The sequence below is a fragment of the Lotus japonicus genome, chromosome 4 (assembly GCF_012489685.1).
Source record: "Lotus japonicus ecotype B-129 chromosome 4, LjGifu_v1.2".
NCBI classification, from domain to species: domain Eukaryota; kingdom Viridiplantae; phylum Streptophyta; class Magnoliopsida; order Fabales; family Fabaceae; genus Lotus; species Lotus japonicus.
Window position 1 is genome coordinate 1,958,651 of NC_080044.1, and position 21,672 is coordinate 1,980,322.

Below are 21,672 nucleotides of genomic sequence, written 5' to 3' on the forward strand. Positions count from 1 at the left end.
CGGATTTCAAGTTACCACAAACACTTATAAAAGGGGGAAGATCAACACTTTGGATCGTGGATTATTGCTAAGCGTAATAATCGAAGGAGAGAGCGCAATATGAATTGTGATCCTAGCCACCATGCAGAAATAAGAAATGATGGGGTTTAAATTTACCGTGTTGCAGAATTAACAAAAATGAGAAATCAATTCCAGAAAGTAATATCTGTGCGGAAAGAATGGAAGTGGCCCCACAAAAATTGAATGGTGATGCTATCAATACTCTTGCAATTAATGATGTGATGATGTGTGAGGAAATCGTGGAAATGTAATGATGTGTCTGAACTGTCTCAGACGGTATTGGCCCGATAAGGGTATAAAATTTATGGGGAATCAACATTCCTCTCTTTTCGAGTAAATAAAAGTTTATAAATATGATTTTATCAAGGGTCTACTGGAATCAAGGGTTGTGATACTTTGTTAGCACATAAGCAAGGAATGAATTATTGTATGTAAGGCGTAAATTTCCGAGGAAGCAACTGCTACGAATTCATCTCATGTTGATACTCGAACCTTCGAAGGGTATGTTAATCTATATTCTCCTCATGGTTCATTTGAATCGTTTGTTCAGGGCTATCTCCAAACTGGTTCTTTAGGTGCCAATGAAATTATCTCGAAATGAGCCTCCCATCTCCCATTTGTTTTTCAAATTACTCTTATTTGGTGAAACTTTTATTTCGCAGACAGAAAGTTCATGAAGTGTTTGAAGGAACATAATCAAATTTTCTGACACTCTTAAAAAAAATAACCAAACATAATCAATTATAGGTTTTAATTTACTCCAAATTTAAATCATCTATATGTCAAAAAATTAATTTATCTAATAGGTTTAGAGAGTAGTTATAACCTAGGAAGCACGGGTACTCCAAAAATGGTGAAGTACCCGTACCGGGTACGCGATGGGTACACTCATACGTACCCAAAGTGATTACAAACAAAAAAAATGGGTATTTCTTGGGTACGTTTTTAGTACTCTTTGGGTACTCCATAAGTATTTTTGGGTACTTTTTTGGGAACTTTTGAGTTATAACATCAATTTCATAATGGAAGTTTATCTCAATACACATTAGTGGTAATTTCGAATATCTCCAATGTTAAAATGTTTCCCTCCATACTCTACTTTGGACTTATTATAATCTATCCTTCATATTTTTCTTGGGATCAATATTATGATATCTTTATTGAATGTTACTTTACTTATATTTTTCTATATTTTATATATATTTTAATATATATTAAAAAATATACATATATACTAGCGTACCCGTATCCAAGATTTCTAAAATTGTTGTACCCGTACCCGTACCTGCACCCAGTACCGGTAATGTACCCGTAACTTTAGTTATAACCCAAAAATAAAAATTTAAATAACATTAAAATCTAAATAAACTCCAATTGAAGTTATCCTAATCTAAATTTCCCAGAATAAACATGTTATCAAAGATAAAACTACGAAGCTAATCCAAATCTCCCCCAAATAGTCATCTTAAATAAGACAATTATCCTCAAGTAACCATTCTAAGCCAATTTTCTCTAAATAGAAAAGATCTCTATAAGTGAAAATAATAATAATGCCGCAATATTCTAAAAGTCAGAATTAAATAAATCTTTTTGCTTTCAATAAGCTGATTTGTTCTCATATTTCGTGCTAATAAATCTTTTTGCTTTAATTTTTTTCTTCTTCTAAGGGTCAGGAAAAAGAAAACATCATTGGGGTTATTCATGAGAAAGGAGCTCTCTTCCGAGTAGTCTAATAGTTGAGAGGTTGATAATATGCCTTTATAAAGAGTAGTATCAAGCTCGGTTAATCAAGTAAACTTCATAGACATGTTTTTTTTCTCTAGTATAGGAAATGCTTCAAAAACTCAAGCAAGTCCGATACAAATGTGAACCATAACATAATCGCCTGAGTTCCTGAAATCTACAACGCACATTAACAGTAAATTATAATTATCACTAGTCAAAGTAAGATTATGTCTAATGCCAATTTGCTTACTTCGATACTAGATAATAAATGTTAGTTATATAAACGATGGATCATGAACAATCTACAAAATTCACTCCCAAATCCACGAGATGAGGAACTAAGAAAGGAAACAAAGGGGAACTGAAGCTACATTCCTTGCATATGTTTAACAACTGCACACATCATTAGAAGTAGAACTTCAAGAGCGTGTTATCAGCTTCATAATCTCAGCAGCTTCTCTCAATCTTCTTTCTATGTTTTCTCTAACAACTGGACTAGGACCCTTAGCATTTCTGCATTTCCACAAAACAATTCATAGAAAAGAAACAAGTATCCAGTTAGTGTTAGATTTATCTCAAGAAAAAAGAACCATTTTCCCAGTAGCCAAAATCTGACCTTTTCTCGTAATTGGACTTTCTAGTAAGCTCCTCAGCAAGACCATGCAATCGTTTCAGTAGGGCAGGGGATCTGAGTATGGCCTCAACGCCTTTGCGAGTTGAACATATCTTCTTCAAAAGTTCAGAAGCAATGAAGTAGCCTTCCTGCTTATTCCTGGAAGAAGTTTTGAAAGTTAGTCATAAGAACATAAAAGAATCCTATATTAACTTTCAAAATCTATAGCCACGATTGTTTGAGACCTAAGTAACTCCAACACGATTGTTTGTACAGAATTGTGGGTTTGGATCATCACTTCTAGTAGATGAGGATAGCGGGCAAGGTTTCTGAGAGTAGACAAAGCATGCTTTAGAACCTCCTGATCAGGTATGCTCCGGCTGACTGATCGAATAAGCCGCAGCAAGGTATCAATAGCCCCAGCAGCTACTAGTTCTTCACAGCATCTCTGAGAATGTCCTGTAGCCATATCTGTGAAAAGACAAACATATTTATTAAGAAACAAGATCAGGATCACTTGCAAATGATAAGCCATAGGGGAGTTGCGGAATCAGTACACTACATCACCTAAATAAATTCTAAAATATAAACTTCTACACAAGCCAAATATGAAACCAACAACATTCATGATTCAACACCCACTTTCTTTTTTATCACTTTTCCATCCTACTCTTCCCATCTCCATCTTTATTTTCAAATCACATCATAAGTCATATCTTTCACTTTCTTTCTTTTTCTTCCTTAAATGGTATTCACATGAATGGAATGGCTACCCCATGACTATAACCAAATGATATAGAGTTCATATCTGAAGAAACTAAACTGTGCTTGAGAAGTCGTCTACTTAGTTAAAAACTGAAAATCACAGCAACAAAATCTAAATGCAGTCGCGTAGCTCTCACCCAATGTTGAACAAGTATGAAGGATGTTACTAAGACTCTTCATATTCAGTAGCTCAGAAAGTGCGGCCAATAGTCTGTTTATGAGGCGCTTACTGTCATCCACATTTCTAGCAGACACTTGCACTCTTGAGCGCAAATCCATTAACTTCTCCGTTGATGCTTTACGTTGAAGGTAACCTTTCCAGTGGGACTACAAAAATTATAAAAAAGAGAAGGAAGATTAGCAAATAGGAAAAAAAGCCAATAAAAAAAATATAGATGAAAAGTTGGCTGTCGTCATCATCAGCATCAGTGGCACCATAAACTATTTGATTGGTCCACCAAGTAATCAAATATATGCATTTATTAGACAGTTTAGGATGAAACCTAAAAATTATATTAGCAAAATCAATATAGCACATCAAACTTCCATATTTGTGTGGACAGGGACTCAAACAAAAAGAAGTACTGTAGTATATCTTGAAAAAATGATAACAATTAAGATACTGTACTTGTATAATAATGATACGATGCCTATGAACAATGGCTTTTCGTCTGGCTATCCACCCACGAGTATGAGACTGAATAATGATGGCAGATTTTGTCATCAATTTACGTAATAAGAGACCCTTCCACCATCGTTGCAATCTCACAACTGAAAACAAGAATAGATCCAGTTGAAAACTACAACAGCCAAATGGTCTGGCAATGCACCCAGCATGAACAACTGCGCGTAGCTTAGAAGCACCACCTACACCATGATAACATAAGATAATAGTATACTAAGATAATGTGAAACCACAACAAAATCATGAAACTACTACCTTAATAAGACTAACTGTAAAAACAAAAGTAAATTTTAACAGAATACCTAATAGCCAGTTACGGGTTAATTGTCCCCTAATAAAGCGCTGGATCTCCAAAGCTGCATCTTTCTGACCTTTGAGAGTCTTCTGACATTTCAGGCTTCGAATTACACACTGGATCTTCACCACAGCATCTCTTTGGATCAAGAAGTCGCGTTTCACAAGCCAACCACGGCAATGCCTCTGAAAGCATTCAAACAAAGTAGCAACTTATACGATATTCTACAGCTAAAAGTTCAGAAAGTGTAAGCAGGACTCCAAATACGCGAAATCAGCATAACAACTAGAATTAGTAACTTCTCAGAACAAAATTAATTGCGGACAATTCAACAAAGAGTTTTTTTTTTTTTTGATAGGCCATTGAATTTAAATTGAACAAAGAGTTGGTTGAGATATTATGAAGCGAAGCGATCCGAAGCTACTTCCATTAGTTGACCAGTATGCATTCTACCTCATGTAAGCAACACCAGTGCTCCCCAATAATGCTTTGGAAAAAGGTAACACCATGATAATTCATTCATTTCTTTCCTAAACTGGAAAGTCATGCAATGTAATGCAAAGAAACATGACTACAAACAAAAGAATGCTAGCCAATCTCTTACTTGAATTTCAACAATGTGATTCCTACGTGCACAAGAATCCTTCCGCACAATCCATCCACGTAAATAAGATTGAATGACAATGGCTGCCTTAGACACTCTTTTGATGTGCTGAAAATCATTTAAACACCTCCACCTTCGAAAATATGATTGGATTTTAATAACAGCTTGAATCTGATTCAAAAACCTTTTTCTCAAGAACCACCTCCGGAAATTACATTGAATTTTTGTTGCACAAAATTGCTGTTGCTTAGTACACTTGCAGCATAAGAAGTTTTTCCAAGCAAGCTGAATGCTAACGGCAGCACTTGTTTGAAGATCAAATATGAGTTTCTGTTGGGCTATATTCATAGCTTTCTCATTCTGATCTACCTGATGAATATATCTAGATCGTGCAATCCAACCACGAACAAATTTCTGAACAGTAGTGGCAGCAGTCACCATGTCCAACATCATATGATCAGGACTTATGCTACATTCTTGTTGGTGTCTCCAATGGAGCCAATTCCTCACTGCTTGCTGGATAAGCTGTGCTGACCTCTTCAATTTCAAAAAAGACTGCCTATGAACGAAAAGCTTAGTGTATCTCTCATATGTTTCTGATTGCTTCGACATATCTGTGTGATTTAACAAGCGTGACATGCCAATAAGTAACAAATACATAGTACCAAAGTATGTTTGAGACAAACTGGTAAGCTGCGTACCACATGAAAAATCATTGACTTGAACGGCATTGGATATCAGGCAGACTGACTCCTGCCTCACTTTCAGCCAAGCCCTGAAAACAGTTTGCAAAAGGGTAACAGCATTTAACATCTTAACAAACTTGCGCCGTGCAACCAATCCTCTGACGTGTGACTGTATTGTTCTTGAAGCAATTTCTGCAAACGCGAAGTAACAGTTGTCAACAAGTAAACAAATAAAATCTATAAAACAAGTGTTGCACGGAAGGATGACAGAGGAATAAGCGGTAATATGAAGTGGAAAACAATCATATATATAACATTCTTTGCTAAGAAAATCCCACAGAAAGAGAAAGAAGAGTTTCAAAGATTATGCCCTGCTTCAATTCTATGCAAATACCCAACCAATTCAATTGTAGATAAATACAAATTTGGAATTGATGAGAAAAGAACTAACGAATTCTCCTTATTTCACTTGTGAGTAATTTCATGAATAATTACCGAGAAAGTAAAAAGCCAGCAGATAGTATTTTTTTCTTCAAATCTGTGGTAAGTGTATGGTGTCGTAGAACATGAATGCAAGTTGCATTAGTTACCTCTTTTAATGCTAGTGCTGCATTCAGTTGTCCTAGAACTCTCCAAGTTAGTGACAACTGGTTTCATGACATGGTTTCGTTCAGCCATATCTTGCCACCAAGCCTGGATGGCCTTAAACTTTCTTGCAGCATCTATCTTAAATCATCACGAGAATTTGGTCAAAGATATATATTAAATGAAAAATAAAATTAAATATATTTCTTGAATGAAATCACATTCTCATAATAAATCTAAGATGTTTGTGCTATCACTAAAAAAAGTAAATATTGCAACAGAACATGCGGAATGAAAGAAAGTAAACTGTTGTCTACCAAGACCTAGATATCATGCAATGCAAGAATAAAGCTAACTGATCCACAACTATTTATAAAAAAAATACTTTTCTGTCTTTTAGTTTATTCATGATAAGTCATCCAAAGCCAACAGATAAAGCTATCATCACAATAAAGCCTCCACAAGTATTTATATGCTGGTGGTAGTGACAAAATCATTTGATAAAGGAAGATATAAGCCTCATAACAGCTGTAGCTATTGCATCTATCATAACTAAATGTATTCATGTATGTAGAGAAGTAGAACAAGAAATACAAACATTAATAAAGAAAGTTCACAGCACTAGAGAGTCAATAAGAAACCTTCATTGTCAAGCACATCTGAAGCATCAGTATTTTGAACTGATTCAGAACTTGAAAGGCACTGCATCGTTCTCAAATGTCTACAATTAGTATTCGTATTTAGGCTGCGAAAGCCCAAGAGCTTATGAAAATTTAGGTGATCCTGAAAAGAATTGAGATTCAACTCAACGCAAATTCTGGAGTACAAGAGTAACAGGACATGACCATAAAGTTTGTTTTGCTTACCACCCTTTTCTTGACAAATAATTGGCTTGCTAGGAAAACTAACAATATCACCACACTTCGATCACTGCAAGCTCCATTATATTGAAGTAGCTCACTTATTTGAAGTACCTGTGGAATAATATACTCAAATTCCATGAAACCAGTAATGGTACAAAGTGAGATAAAAGCACATGTACAATTCCTATTTTCTTTAGGTTACAGAAAACCATAATAATTATGCATTGACATGAATTTGAACTCCGTAGAATTTGTTTCACTACTATAAGAGTTCATATTTCAACCTTGAAATGAATTCTATCATGAAAATATGTAGCTCTCGTGAAAGCATTTGCATGGGATACATAAATTTAGCATATCTAGCATGCAGCACAACTATTATTATTATCAACAGAGGTATGGGCAGTCAAATTTTAGCAACTATTATTAGCATACATGAGCGTTTTACAAAAGTCCATCTATATCCCTAAAGAAAGGAAGTACTTGAAACTTTAATTATTTACGGAAATGTATCAATAAAAGTATGTGTTTTCTATCAACACTTCCAATACAACTGATGTGATCACATCTTTTAATAATTCAAGCTCGTAAGTCAGCATTTACACAAATAAGGGCATTTACCTCCGGAAAATTACCCAGTAGTGTAGTCAACTTCTGGGATAGTATAAAATTGTACAATGCATCTGAATACTCATTGACTGGCATAACTGATGCCTTGAAATTTTTGTCATTAACTTCCTGTTAAGAAAAAGGTGAGGTGATTATCACGAAAATATCATCAGCATTCAGCAGGAATCTAAAGATCAATACCTTCAATGAACAGGTATTATGAAGTTCCTTCTGGAAGTAATAATCAAGTAAGCACCAAATAGCTTTGCCGTCAACAAGGGAAAGAAAATTGTCAATTGGACAGTTATAATTATCACATACAGCCTGCAAAAAAAAATGACAAGGTTAAAATGCAGATAACATCAGGAAATATTTTTGTAGTAAAATCTGAAACAAAGTGTAACAAACTAACGAGTATCACAGAACAACTATGTATGTAACCATAAATTCCTTAGCAAAACAAAAATTGCATGTGTCTAACTATTCAGTAACACCGTAATAGAAAAATTAGAATAAGAAAAACAACCAATACAACCAGTGATACAATATTAACAGATACATTGTGCAAAAAGTTTTCTGGTACACAGCTTATGGTCCAGATTAAGCTAGCTCTTGTTATGCTAAATTGATAACTATTAAATAATATATCAAGAATATAATTGATGAACCTCTTGCAAAAGGAGAAGAAAAACATCTTGGAAAATTATTATGCTTTCCTAGGATCAACCTTTACTAGTTCTTTCTCATATCATACTGTAAGATGTTAGCAGTAGCTGAATTGAGTGTCAGTACAGGTAGTTCAGCAGAGGACACAGTTTTAAAAGTTGAATTAGATATTATGAAGGATTCACAATGCTGCCAGTATCTAAAGAAAACTGTCCACAGGGTAGATGAAAGCATCCTTACTGTACCTGAATCCAATTCAAAAGCAATTCCAGAGAACTAGAATTTGCACTGGTTATGTCATCCTGCTAATTGGAAAAAGATCAAAGCTCAAGTATAATAGATGAGTTTAAAGAAAAAGAAAGCAAACATGAAGTGCACTTATTCATTATAAATAAATTCAAACACAGAAATCTTCTAGCATGGTGCATACATACCATGCCAAGTCCTCGAATTTTAGAAATTTCCCCACCTATACTCGTTTTATCAACCAACAGAGGTATCTGCAGGTCCAATGACATAGGAAATTGTGATGCTGTCCAGGTTATAGGTTTAGTAATAAAATCAAAAGGCAATAACATAGCAAATACTTATAAGGTAAAATAGAGCTCCCACCTGCAAATGAACAAACATATTCCAGAGCAAGGAAATTGTAAGTTGTTTATCTCCATTAACAATATCATCTGTTTCAATCATCATGTCATCTTCATCAAGTAGCGACACACCAGCTTGTCTCAGATATTGTAGGGCAAGAGCACAGTTTGTCAAATTTTTCTTACGAGTGTCTGAAGGAACTACAATTTTCTGTCCACACAATGAAGATCCATCAAATCAAAATTCTTAACTAATAGGATTATCCAGAAAAACAATAGCATCAGAAAGGTAAAAAATGCAGATATTATTTCCAATAGATAAAAATATATTCAACACACCATAAGGATAGAACAATTATCTTGCAAGAGCTGAACAGCTCTACACAGTTTTAGTCCGTCTTGGAGATCTATGAATAAATCTCTGACACTGAAATCATACTCAACAAGAGGCCCCTACAGAATCAAAAAACAGTCATATAAGACAGCAACAGCGTAAACATTTAAGTGAATCATCTACCCTCAAAATAAGATGTGCACATGAGATGTGTGGTCACATGTTAACTGACACATTGACAGGTAACCTCAAACAAGTAAATGAGCAAAGCATATAGAAGGAAAAACCCAACCTGTTGGTGAGATACTTTGTAGCCTAAAATAACCAAATGTGCTAAAAGATTGCCTTCTCCACGCATTACATCATACGATAGAAATTCTAATTTGCAACCAAAAGGAGAGAAAAGTCAATCTCCAATGTAGAAACAGCAGGTACAAAACTATCAACAGAAAGTAGAACTGAATCATAAACAAATACATACCCTGGATCACTTGACTACTTGATTTAATCCATGATTCTGCTTTGAATAGTAAAGGGGAACCCCCATCAAGTCCATCAATACCATACTCAAGCGGGAGGAAACTTTGAGATTTTGCTTTATCAAGGATAAGCACAAGCAACAATATCCTCTTCAAAATCACATTCCCCAAATTCTCATAGTAACCTGCCCTAAATAGGCCTTCAACCATCTTGTTATATGCATATGCTTTTGCTAAACCCTCGTGCGAAAAAAACATTTTACCAATGACCATTTTCAGAAATACAGCATCTTGATCCGCGTCAACATCCCCGTTCAACACCACCAAAGAGTCACCACCAAACAATATATACAATCCAATTCGCAGCCAGATCGGATTATAACACATGAGAATTCTGGTGGCCTTATCCTTCAACCCTAAATCAGTAACTATCGGGCAGTGCGCCTTCAAATTCAATCTTCCTTCATCAATTGCCTGAGAAACAACACAAGAAATGAACACAAAATCCAACACTGCATGATTCAGCATTCCACAGAAAACATTCTACACAGCAATTCAACACAATTGGAAAACAATGCAACAATGCAGCACAACATAACTGAAAATTCACATTGCAAAGCCTTTGGAAGAGAAAACAAACCTTGGTGACTTGAGTCATCATTTGGAAGACGTCTTCACAAGTTCCAATGCTGAGATAAACCATCATCCTCTGCTTCAGGTCATCGAAACTGCACACATCCTTCAGAGAATCCCTCAACGACGACGAACCGGAACCCTCGGCAGCAGCAATTTCCTTCCCACCAGGACGGGACCACGTCTTCCTCTGTCGCTTCGGAGTTCGCCAAGTCGAATCGACTCCAACCGAGGCTCCCGATCGGCCGTCGCGTTTCCCCTTGGTAACCGGAGTAGTGGCGTCGGCGATGGAGGAGTGGCAGCCGCATGAGGCAGGGCATTGGAGGAGGAAGTTGAGCCAAACGGAGAGGGACTTGGCTAGGGATCTGAGAGACTGTTCTTTCTTGTGTAGGACCTTTCGGGAGGATTGCGATTGCTCCAGCTGGAAGGCCTTGAGTTTCCTGGCGGCGGCGGTGGTGGATTTGGTGGGGCGGTTACGGCGGAGTGCGGCGGTGGTTGGAGTTTGTTTGGAAGCGGTGAAGAATTGGGTGGAGGGGGATTTGGTGGTGGTGAAGGTGGAGAGAGAGGGGCGTTTTGGGGTTTTGAAATTGGAGATGTCTTTGAGAAGGGAAGAAGAATGGGGATATGGTGAGGGACAAGGGAATTCGTCACTGTCCATTGTAGCGTTGGAATGAAAATGGAAGAGGAAGAACGAAGAAGGAACGTTTTGTAATAAATGAATGCAGTGTGTGAGTTTGATTTTCGAATTTGAAATGGTTGGGGGAGAGCGGGTAAATCACAAGGTGAGAAGAGAAGGATTGACCGATTGACTACTAGTATAATGAAAAGGTTTGACTATAATAATTAATATAAATATATTCTGACTTTCTTGATTTAAAACTGATACTGTGATTGGGATGTGGATCTCCGGCATATTTCTAGGAGTGCGAATGAAGTAGTGGATTGTCTTGCAGGTCTAGGTAGTCGTCTTCAATGCTACTACACTAGTCTTGAGGCTCCTCCTCAAGAGCTTTGTCCCATCTTGGCTAGGGACTTGTTAGCCTTGTAGTTTGTTTTCCTTGTCTTTTAATTTTTCGATGTACCAAAAAAAAATTAAACGAAATCAATGAGTCAAAAGATAATTATATTATATTATTATGAACAAAAGAATTGACCTCAGTAAAACATCTTCAATCCAAATAGGCTTGGAAAAAAGAGAAGAGTTTTTTGTGAGGTCATCTGTAAGAGTTGTCGGTGTGACGAACAAATAAAAATTGAAAACAAATAACTCACAAAAATTGAGACTTAATAATATGAGTTCACATCAATATTTGCATCCAAATCACTTTTACAGGTGACCAGACCATTTCAGCGAACTAAAGTTTGAAGTTCACACCATTGACTCTAAGTTGGTCAGAAAGCACATCCGAGCATAACAATATGGTTGACATTTGAAGTGTGAAGTTTATTTTAGAGGAAACATTAAGAGTTATAGTAAAAGTATAGAAGTTAATTCGATGATGTTCATAAATGTTAAGAATGGAGTTAGAGATTTACTTAAAATAAACTGGTAAGAAAGAAATGTGAGAAATTGGCCTGTTTGTTTCCTGTTTTCAAAAACTGTTTTTTAAAACAGTTTTCATTTTCAGTTTTTAAAACTAAAAAACCAAAACAGCTAAAAGATGTTTTCAGTTTCTGTTTTTAGTTTTCAGATATCCGTTTTCTAAATGTTGAAAAACATATAATTCAACTTGTTTTCTTCTTCTGAAAATTGTTTAAAAAACTGAAAACAAAACTGTAACGAAACAGGCCTGAGTATCTCAAAGGCACAAGTTTGCAATGAAGGATACTTAAGATTTAAAACAAAAAATATATATTGAAAACAAATGGAAACAACATAGTATGCTATCTTTACTCAGTTGATCACAAAGGTATTTTGGTGGATCCAAATTGTCCTGTGTGTGATTCTTGTGCAGAAACAACATAACATGCTATCTTTACTTGTCATGATGCTCAAGACATTTGTTTTATCTTCTGGTTTTCATTCTGTTGATTTATCCTTTATTAGGAGAAGTGGCAACTTTCTAGCTAAGTTACAATTTGCATGTCCAAACTGTGTATTAAGACTCTTTCCCCTCTGTTGATGTTATGGCCTTATGGGGTTCTCCCCGTTCTCTAGTTAATGTAATTCTTGATTTTACCTTCAAAAAAAGGAAAAGGAAAGTCTAAACCTTTGGCAGCATATATTTCAGAAAACAACGCATGAAATATTGGATTGAAAAGAATGGATGTCTCATTGCAAGCTTGTGCCTTAAACACTACAACATCTAGCCTACAAGTAAATTAGTATTTCCCTGATAACCTCAACCTTAATCCCACCCCGGTATAGGATCCAATGGACAAACAACTGCAGAAATTCACTCTTGCTCTTGGACTTGTCATGGCATGCATGTCCTAAAACATGAAAGTTTATCCTTCCCAGATAGCACCTGTTGAGTATCACCCATGTAAGAACTGCTGCTATGAGAATATTTGGATCCCTTTTCTTCATATGCTTCTCCTGCTGAATTTCAAAGTATCCAACCAAGAACCACCAATAAACTCATTATCAAAAGGCAGAATTGGTGAATGGGGGACCTAAGATGCACTGCAGCTAACAGATAGCGTGATATTGGGCTGATATCCTCTTGGGCGGCAATCGGCGCAGGATGTAGAGGACTAAAGCTGAAGGTAGAATCTCAACCAGCTGTATTTTGAAAAGCGAAAAGTGAATTCCAGATGCCAATAAAGAGAAATCAAAATTTTAGTGGCAGTCAACAAAATGTACCACATAGTAGATTAAGTCCAGAATAGGATGGTCCAAAACATCTAGAGATGCATCTGAATCAAATGCAGACAGAAATCCCTGCATGTATATCAAAAGTGTGATTAAGAAGGAAGGGATTCTGCTGGAAGAATAAACCATACAAATCATTATTTAACTCTAACTACTTTAGTTCTCATGACAATGACTTAAAGCCTCAGCCTCCCCTTTTCCCTAAACCTCATTTTCACATTGGACATACTTTGCATTGGAACACTGAAGATTCAAAGGTTCTATGGTGCTTTTTCGATTTCCATCTCATCCCTCTATCTTCTTTTCAAACTAATTGTTTACAAGCACGTCTAACAGTATTGTACTTGAAACTCACATTATAAGTTTCTTGACATTCTTTGCTAAACATCATCAAACTCACACCAGATTAGCTTACATATACATAGTCCATATTTTCAATGGTGGTAGTCAGAAGAAAAGGCTACATTTCCATCAATCATAGCAAACACACAAATTATGTTTAGCAATATATAAGAAAGTATTAGCAAAATAAAAACACAGAAAACACTCAAATTAAAATGCGTTGTCACTATCGAGAAATTCACATATGCCATACATAGATTATATCAAATGTCAATTGCTATATTCAAAGTTGGTATACACATTCACTATTTGGTGTGAGCCTGTCAATAGTAAACCCTCTTGCTGCAACCTGAGGGGACTAAACAGCATATTAAGGGCGTAACAGAATAGTGCGCAGAAGACAAACATCACAACAAATATGATTCTACACATGTGACATATTCACGTAGATAAGCTTAACAAGACTAACAAGATGTTTACTTGAACATTAAAAAGATAACTATACTTAATAGAGTCAGAGGTTACCATAACACATCGTAATAAAAAACAGGTGAAACAGATGGCTGTGACAGATCCAACCTGCAATACACAGCCCATGTCACATGAGTACAGCTGAGCTAATAACGATTTGAGAAATTACTTTTTCAGTTTAGTCTTGTTATATGTTTGGAATAGAACAAAAGATGAAAAGCAAGAAGGGGTTCTTCTCAGTTCATAAAATGGTGAGGTATAAATATAATTCAAGGGTACACTATTCTGTTTCACCCTGAGGGGGACTAGGCGCCATATTAGCGCGATGCAAATGGATGAAGGCAACAGAGAAACTCATCATGAAAAGGAAAATTTAGATAATGATCTCCTCATTCAAAGCCAACTCAGACATTATACATTCAAACACTTCTAAATAGTTTAAATAGAAATCTTTCATTACTGATTTTAGCTGGTAGACATTTAGAACTTTTACAAATGCAAGAAATTCAATCCTTTTCTCCTATAGAAGTAATAACCAACCCCTACAAATACTGTACAATATCCCTTGCCAAAACCTTTGTCTCTTGTGTGTACATTTGGAAGATCTATGTAGTAAAAGAATAGAAAAGAGGAAACAACAAAAGTGGACAATCATTTGTCATCTAAATACCCACATAAGGGTCAAATTGGTACAGTACTAAAATACATGGAAAGCCTAAATCTAAATGTAAGCTCTAAAGTGAACTTTTCCGGAAAAGAGGGGAGTAAAGTAAAGGGTAACTCGTGAGATTCTCAGTAGAGTAATGGCAAAACATAAGTTGCACAATGACATACTATCAAATAGACACTTGAGAAGAAACTGCTCAAACCTCATGAAGTTTCTTCCTTCTCCCTTTAGATTCGATTGGGAAATGCCTCAGCATGAAAAATAATCTATAAATATTCAATGAAAAAATTCAAAAGGTCATCCACCAGGAGTTGCTGGTGAGTAAATGAAACTGCAGAAATATTTCATAAACTATAACAAGTCAGGCCAAGCTCAGAAGCCTTACCTTCCTCCATATAACAAGAAGCCTAGTGCAGCAATAAATGACACAACTGAAGAAAAGAAAAGAAAAACCATTAAAAAATGTCTATGCAATTAACCATATGTATATTTTAAGGTGGCAAAACTCATTCTTAATCTCTCACGTGGATGTGAAAGATAAATCAATCTTTGATTAGAAAGCTAACCTGCAATAAATATCTTTCCAAAGAACTCCACACCACTATTGTCATCTATCCCGAGGTATACCCAAATACAAATCTAAATCCAAAGCCAAATGTTAGTATTATGATTATTTATGTCAATCATCAGAGCAAGCAAGTATTCCTTTTTGCGTTGAAACGATGGAGAGATTTATGCCTAGCTTGACATGCATCTCAGAGAAACCTCATATAAGTAAATCATAATTACCGTGGAAAAGTGAAATTGAACTGCCTATTTTCAAAACCAATGATTTCCAAATCAGATAAATCATGGTTAATCATTCGGCACATACAAGTTTCCAAGAAAATCATATGCCGCGATATTTCTAGAGACCAAAAGATCTTCCATACAAGTCACTCCTACTTTTTCCATTCCAATAAAAATGGTTGGAGACAGGAGATGATGATAATATAATAGGTTATAGAATGAGGAGTTGCAGCACAAGGGCATCGCAAACATCATGAAATATACAAAACCAAAATATAGAGCACTAGTCTATGAAAAAAACAGAATGTGCAGGAAATAAGAATACATTAATTGCTTCATAGTTCAGACAGAGAGTTTGGCATGAACAATTATGGTGCAAGAAACCATGTTGCAGATGCATTGGCGGATTTGAGTGTATTGGAATTTGGAATGAACACTAAGGAAAAACAACACACCAAAATAATGCAGACCAACTTAAATACATTGTGTGTGATTGAAGAAAATGGGATAGGGATTACCTGGATAATATACAAGGCAGCATTTATTGAAATATAAACTATCCTGAGCTTATCAGTTGGTAAACTCCTTGCCTGTTCAGTGATTGGAATAAATATCACAATTTTAGTTTAATGAATGAAATGAGGTACTTATTCAAAACAGTTAAAAACATATAGTAATATGGAAAGGATGAAGACAACAACATTGAACATTGACTTGCCTGGTGATAAATTTCTGCCCAAAAAAGGGCTAAAAGTGTATATGTTGAGAAGAAAAGTAGTCCTGGAAGATCTAATAGAACCAAAATCAAAACCTAATAGCACAAGTAGCACACTATGTCAGTATACTATATCAGCGTTACCACGGTAGTCAAGTATATGTATCAGGATTCACCACGATCGCAAGCAAAACTAAGTACAACCTTAGGATGCAAAAGAAAAACAAGCTTGTGCAATCCAAACACCACAGCACGCACTGCAATAACAGAACAGAATGAAAATAATAATATTGAGAATGTGGTGATTGAGGCAGAGTGAGTAAGTAGTTAGTACCTCCGTTAACAATGAAATTCATGAGATGGAAGATTTTCTGCGTTGTCCAACCAAACTGAGGTACTCTAAGATCAATTCTTATCAACTGAATCTGCAAAATGAGGAAGTTGTGGTAACAATGAATAGAGTAATGAGAAGGAAGGAGGTGAGTATATAATATATATATATATATATATATATATATATATATATATATATAATAGAATATAATACGAGAGCGATGGAGGAGACGAGAGCGTAAGCGGCACAGAGGAAGTAGAAAATGGCGGACTGCCAGTGAGTGGAGTGGTTGATTTGGTCCCACCACCACAATGCAATCTCCATGGCGGTAAAACTCATCAGCTGGTGCTGGTGCTGGTGCTGGTGCTGGTGCATGCACTTTCCTATGAGAGAGTGAGAGAGAGAGAACTCATCAATCTTCACTTAACAAGATGATAATGATGTGTTGTTGTGTTGTGTTGAGTTGAGTCTACCAAACAGTCCACGGAAATTGCAAGACACGCTCATCTTTTGCGCGCCCTCAACTCTTAACTCTCAACTAAGCTTCTTCGAGTCCAACTGACAAACGAAATGTGGTTGTTGCACTCCATTCACCACCACCTGCCTGCTGGACAGTTATCAACGCTTCTTAGTTCTCTTGTCAAATTTTATTAGCTTAAATATGGTTTTACTCCTTGAAAATATAGTAAATGTTATTTTTAGTCCTTGAAAAATCTATCTTAATTTTTAATCTATAAATATATATATTGTTATCTTTTCTAGTCATGGTTATTAACATATAACACATAGAATGGTTAATAAGAAGATACAAATGTTATTACATTCCAACATTTACTTACCAATTTGAGCAAGGAAATATTTCACCCTTTCATTCATCTTATTCATTTCCACTCATTTTTAAAACACAAGCTAAATTTTTAAGACAATATAAGGAATTTGAGTCTTTCTTCATTTTTAATTTGTATTGTTATGGACTTGATTAATTGACCAACATTGGACTAATAAGCCTACTTGAATATCCGTTAGAAAGCATAAAAACAGAAAAGTAACACATCAAATCACAAGACAATGTAAAGTACTTAGCATAACCATGAAACTCGATCTTGGACAACTGCCTCAAGACCAGTCCGAATCGTGGGTTGGCCTCGAATTACCTTTGATGGTCCCTGCTCATCATGATTCCAAATTAGTCTAGAAGATTGTACTTGAGTTGATCTTAATCGTTTGCGTTTGACTTTGAGTTGGGCTTGAAAACTTCGGTTTTCCTTAAGCAAACTTCAAATGCTTTGTTCTTAAAGGGGCTGTATCCTTGAAGTTTCAATCTCCCCTACCATATAAAGATGTGCTTCGACATACTCTTTTCCCCTTTGGAAATCACCATAGTATTTTAGCCTCTTGGAGTTATTTGCCAAGGTCTACACTTCAAATTAAATTTATTTGTTCATATATTCATTCATAAATATTTTAATGACTGATATCTCTTTAATCTTGTGCATGGAGGGGATCATGCACGGACCCTAAAGATAATAGATGTGCATACAAAAAGGGGCTACCTCATTGCATATAAGATCCGTTTTTTGACTAATAATTATTTTCTTTGGAGATGATTACCAACAAATGGATCCGTGGCGCAATGGTAGCGCGTCTGACTCCAGATCAGAAGGTTGCGTGTTCGATTCACGTCGGGTTCAATTCCCTGAAATGATCCAATCTTTTTTTTACTTTTTCGAGAACTTTTTTTTTTGTTGAAGAAAGATGTTGCATTGCTTAACGGGCCTGGCCCAACGAATTTTACATCAGACCAAGCTATAATAATTCAGAAACTTTTAATCAATGTCCTTTTCTTTTTTGAAATGAATCAATGTCCTTAACAATTCAGAAACTTTTTTGAAATATTTATGAAATTAATATACAATATTAAAAAATTTGTAAATAAGTTTTTGTAATTTAAAAGTTTTAAAACGAAATCTTTACATTTTAAAATTTTTTTTTACCAAAAATAAATAAATCTTCACTTATTGTCATTCATGAACTTCTAATTTTTTTTTTTGGTAAACAACAACTTAAAGAGAAAAACAAAGGACAGAAGCAGCAAGCTAGCCTCTCATAACACAAGGCCAACCATGGGATTCTCATGCACTTCAATGGTCCGAACTTCTGTTAAAGTATAGGAACCTACTTAAAATTTAATTAAATATGAATTATAATACCTATCAATTATAAAATATTTAGTTATGGTTTAATTATTAAAATAGATTATTATAATTTGACAAAAGTTAATTAACGTGACAAAAGTTAATTAACGTGATACTGTAAGTCTGTAACAGCTCTCGAGCATCTAGCAGTGGGCAAAAACTAGAGAAAAATACAACCCCAAATGAATCCATTGAGATTTAGTTATGGTTTCTCATTAAGTATGTTTGGATATTCGTTGTAAATCTAACATAAGACATTAACATACACTTTAAAATATAAAAAAAGTAAACAGAAGTACATAACTTTTATCTAAATCCATTCCCATTACGTTCGACTAGTATCTAAACACACAGTAACATGCATAGCTTCATTGAATCATTGCCCGACTAGATCAACTAATTAAGTTTGAACATAACACACCATACAAAAATATTGTACACATTGACCAAAACAAAATGTTGTACAGTACTACAGTGAATCAAAGTTAAGTCCTTACATAATCTGTTTGTCTTACTTTCATCTGCTTTTTCTGTTTCTATTTTACCAATTGACTCATAAAAGCAGAATAATGCATCCACAATTACAAATGTGTTGATAAACATACCAACTCTTGTGCATGAAACTTTATTCAGACTTGAGAAGTACAAAGAGGGTCACAGATCTGAATATGAAATGAAACATCCAATGAGAATGGTATCCATTCACTAACTATCTGATCAAATAATCTTGCTAGCACCATACTTCCAATGAGCTGCATTGGGACAAATAAGTCTATAGCGTGTTTGGTTCAGCTTCGCTATCATCAAAATTAATTATAAAGCACATAGTTTTCTCACAAAAGCTTCTCCCCCGAGAGTTGATTCTCACTTGAAAATAATTCGTAGAAGGGTTTCCAAACTTATTCACTCAAGGGACAAAATACTGAATTTATATTTAATCTGAAATCCAGAAAAGGTAGCAAGCAGGAGTAGGACATGGCAAGAGAGAATTTTAACTCAAGATGAACCCCAAAGTAGTAAAAAACTGCCCAATCTGGCTACACAAAGTGAAAAACAACATGAACATGCTGCAAGTTCTTGTCACTCAAGATACATCAAACTCAAGAAATTCCAAGGATTCACCTAGTGCTGAAAGTTGTTGATGTCATTCTTGAGGATCCTGTAGCTGTAACCAGGAATCCTGTTCAATTGATTGCTTTCTGCTACTTCAACAGCAGAACATATTTTTGGGAGAAACCCATTATTTGCACCTCTTTTCTTCCTCCTCTTCCCTGTCATTAGCAAGAACCAGAAACTAGGCTTGGAAGTAGAATAGCCTCTGCTAGAAACCATGTCCACAAACTGTGGCTGAGCCTTCTGTGAATTGGTGAAGTATTCAATTTCTTTCCTGACAAGAGATCCAATTGTTCCCCTTGTGCCTATAGCAACCGGAGCAGGAGCTGCCATTCTATCTGAGAATTTGGATTTAATGGCAGTGACACTGATTTTATAGTGCATTGGTTTTACAACTGGAATCATCAAAGAGGCTTGTAGATTAAGATAGTTATGGTCATGATCCAAAATTTTAATTTTCAATTTGGAGCATCACTTTTTGATCTTTACTTAATAGTAGATAATGACATGCTTTATGAAAAGCATGAAATTCCATAATTGAGCTTTAAAAAGTGAACAATGACATCATATTTTCTCCCGATGTCTGCAATAAAAACTTACTTATATTCCCGGCATCGCTCTACCCTTTTGACTTCTTAGCCTGTTTTTAATATGCATGTTTGGATCAATTTTTCTTTTCTTATCATATATTATAGCACACAAAAGTTACTAATTTTGAATTAAGAACCGATCGTAGAATGATTTCTAAACATACTCATAGAAGTTTGTTACTATGCAATATGCATGCTCATACAGTGCGCATGAAATGGACTTTCTGCAATCTGCACCCTCACATTAATCACAAACTGTCATATTGACAAAATTAAAATTTCTAAAGGGCCTCAATTGGAACTAACTTAATTGTTCACTTACCTTTTTTTTTTATCTCTATTGATTCAAGTCACTCTCCACCTTTCATGCCTTGGCCAAAGGAAAGTGATTGATATTTCATTGGCTTGGTTGTGTGCTTTTTGGGTATGGCCGGGGGTCCTACTAACTTGGTGTCTTGCTAATAATTCCTCAAATCGAAGATTCTTTTCACTTTGAATCATAGTCTATCATTAAGTTTATTTGAATTAAAAGATGCATTATTACTGCAGAAAAAAGAATAACACTGGGGGTATTTGTTCATCCAAATGAGTGAAATTATATTAATGTATTGAAATAAGAAACTTAAATTGCAGCCAAGAAATCCAAGAGTTGCAGGTACCTTTTTTATTAATACATCGGAAAACAGGTAATTTGATTACCTGATTATGTGTGAAAAAATGAAAACAAAATAATCAAAATTAAACATGCAATAATAAAACTTATTTCGACACTATATGTATCACTATTAATCATTATATTCCACAATCAACCATCATGCATAAGAATTGAGTGGTTAGTTTGATATATTGTATAGTATATATAGTGTCGGATAGCATAGGACATAATAGTATTATACAATATTTGACCATCCGATCCACAGTGTAACGTATTATATTAGTTAAATTAATATAATTTTATATTTTGTGAAATATTGAATAATGATAGATAATATGAAATTGATGATAGTGTTAGTGAGGGGTGATGGGCGGCGGCGACAAAACAGTAGTGGTGGTGGTGGTAGTGATGGAGGGTGATGATGGTGGTTGTGGCGGTGACGTTAGAGATGACAGTGATGATGTTGGGTGATGGAAGCGGTGGATAAAGATGGTTGTGGCGGTAGCAATGATGGTGGTGGGTCATGACGGTAGACAGTAGTGGTGGCGATAGCCGTGGAGGCCGGTGGTTGTGATGGTGGCTGAGGGGCGAGGCGGCAGTAGAGGCGGTGGTGGAGGTGGAGGGTGGTGGTGCATTAAATATTTTCATGTAACTTATATATCACATTCTTATCGTGTACTCGTCTAATGTGTTGTTATGGTCACTTTGTATGGTAGAGAGAAGAAAAGGTGTAATGAGAGAAGATGAAAATGGAGAAAATGAATAGAGACAAAGAGAAGATAAAAAATAATATG

The 21,672-nt window shown here is 35.4% G+C and overlaps 3 protein-coding genes and 1 non-coding gene across 4 annotated transcripts; 1 reads left to right on the forward strand and 3 right to left on the reverse strand.

Moving 5' to 3' along the window:
- Nucleotides 1-1,796: 1,796 nt before the first annotated feature.
- Nucleotides 1,797-10,924, reverse strand: LOC130714144 (uncharacterized). The gene is made up of 20 exons (XM_057564038.1): nt 10,200-10,924; nt 9,562-10,033; nt 9,373-9,458; nt 9,086-9,199; nt 8,769-8,957; nt 8,591-8,656; nt 8,402-8,458; nt 7,692-7,814; nt 7,503-7,619; nt 6,885-6,992; nt 6,660-6,801; nt 6,024-6,155; nt 5,449-5,625; nt 4,748-5,361; nt 4,151-4,328; nt 3,792-4,030; nt 3,301-3,490; nt 2,644-2,869; nt 2,402-2,557; nt 1,797-2,298 (listed from the first exon to the last, which is right to left on the reverse strand). Exons 1-20 carry the CDS (start codon nt 10,848-10,850, stop codon nt 2,205-2,207), a joined length of 4,131 nt encoding a protein of 1,376 aa, XP_057420021.1. The 5' UTR covers nt 10,851-10,924; the 3' UTR covers nt 1,797-2,204.
- A 1,465-nt stretch (nt 10,925-12,389) lies between these two features.
- LOC130715915 (tobamovirus multiplication protein 1-like) lies at nt 12,390-16,847 on the reverse strand. The gene is made up of 11 exons (XM_057566071.1): nt 16,539-16,847; nt 16,326-16,416; nt 16,196-16,248; nt 15,995-16,087; nt 15,795-15,866; nt 15,054-15,126; nt 14,873-14,918; nt 14,690-14,753; nt 13,875-13,928; nt 12,999-13,076; nt 12,390-12,917 (listed from the first exon to the last, which is right to left on the reverse strand). The coding sequence occupies exons 1-11, from the start codon at nt 16,698-16,700 to the stop codon at nt 12,825-12,827; spliced, it is 879 nt and encodes a 292-aa protein (XP_057422054.1). The 5' UTR covers nt 16,701-16,847; the 3' UTR covers nt 12,390-12,824.
- A 1,097-nt stretch (nt 16,848-17,944) lies between these two features.
- TRNAW-CCA (transfer RNA tryptophan (anticodon CCA)) lies at nt 17,945-18,016 on the forward strand. Its single transcript has one exon. It is a non-coding gene; the product is annotated as a tRNA-Trp (tRNA).
- Nucleotides 18,017-19,642: 1,626 nt separating this feature from the next.
- LOC130710705 (uncharacterized) lies at nt 19,643-19,966 on the reverse strand. Its single transcript, XM_057560055.1, has one exon. It carries the CDS (start codon nt 19,964-19,966, stop codon nt 19,643-19,645), a length of 324 nt encoding a protein of 107 aa, XP_057416038.1.
- Nucleotides 19,967-21,672: the final 1,706 nt, after the last annotated feature.

Coding starts and splice junctions, on each gene's coding strand:
- LOC130710705 (XM_057560055.1), bottom strand. CDS start 19,966: ATGGCAGCTCCTGCTCCGGTTGCTATAGGCACAAGGGGAACAATTGGA.
- LOC130714144 (XM_057564038.1), bottom strand. CDS start 10,850: ATGGACAGTGACGAATTCCCTTGTCCCTCACCATATCCCCATTCTTCT. Junction 8,657..8,768: donor ATATGTTTGTTCATTTGCAG/GTGGGAGCTCTA, acceptor TTGGACCTGCAG/ATACCTCTGTTGGTTGATAA. Junction 6,993..7,502: donor TACTGGGTAATTTTCCGGAG/GTAAATGCCCTT, acceptor ATTATTCCACAG/GTACTTCAAATAAGTGAGCT.
- LOC130715915 (XM_057566071.1), bottom strand. CDS start 16,700: ATGCACCAGCACCAGCACCAGCACCAGCACCAGCTGATGAGTTTTACC. Junction 16,417..16,538: donor TCGTCTCCTCCATCGCTCTC/GTATTATATTCT, acceptor CTCATTTTGCAG/ATTCAGTTGATAAGAATTGA. Junction 15,867..15,994: donor GGGCAGAAATTTATCACCAG/GCAAGTCAATGT, acceptor ATCACTGAACAG/GCAAGGAGTTTACCAACTGA.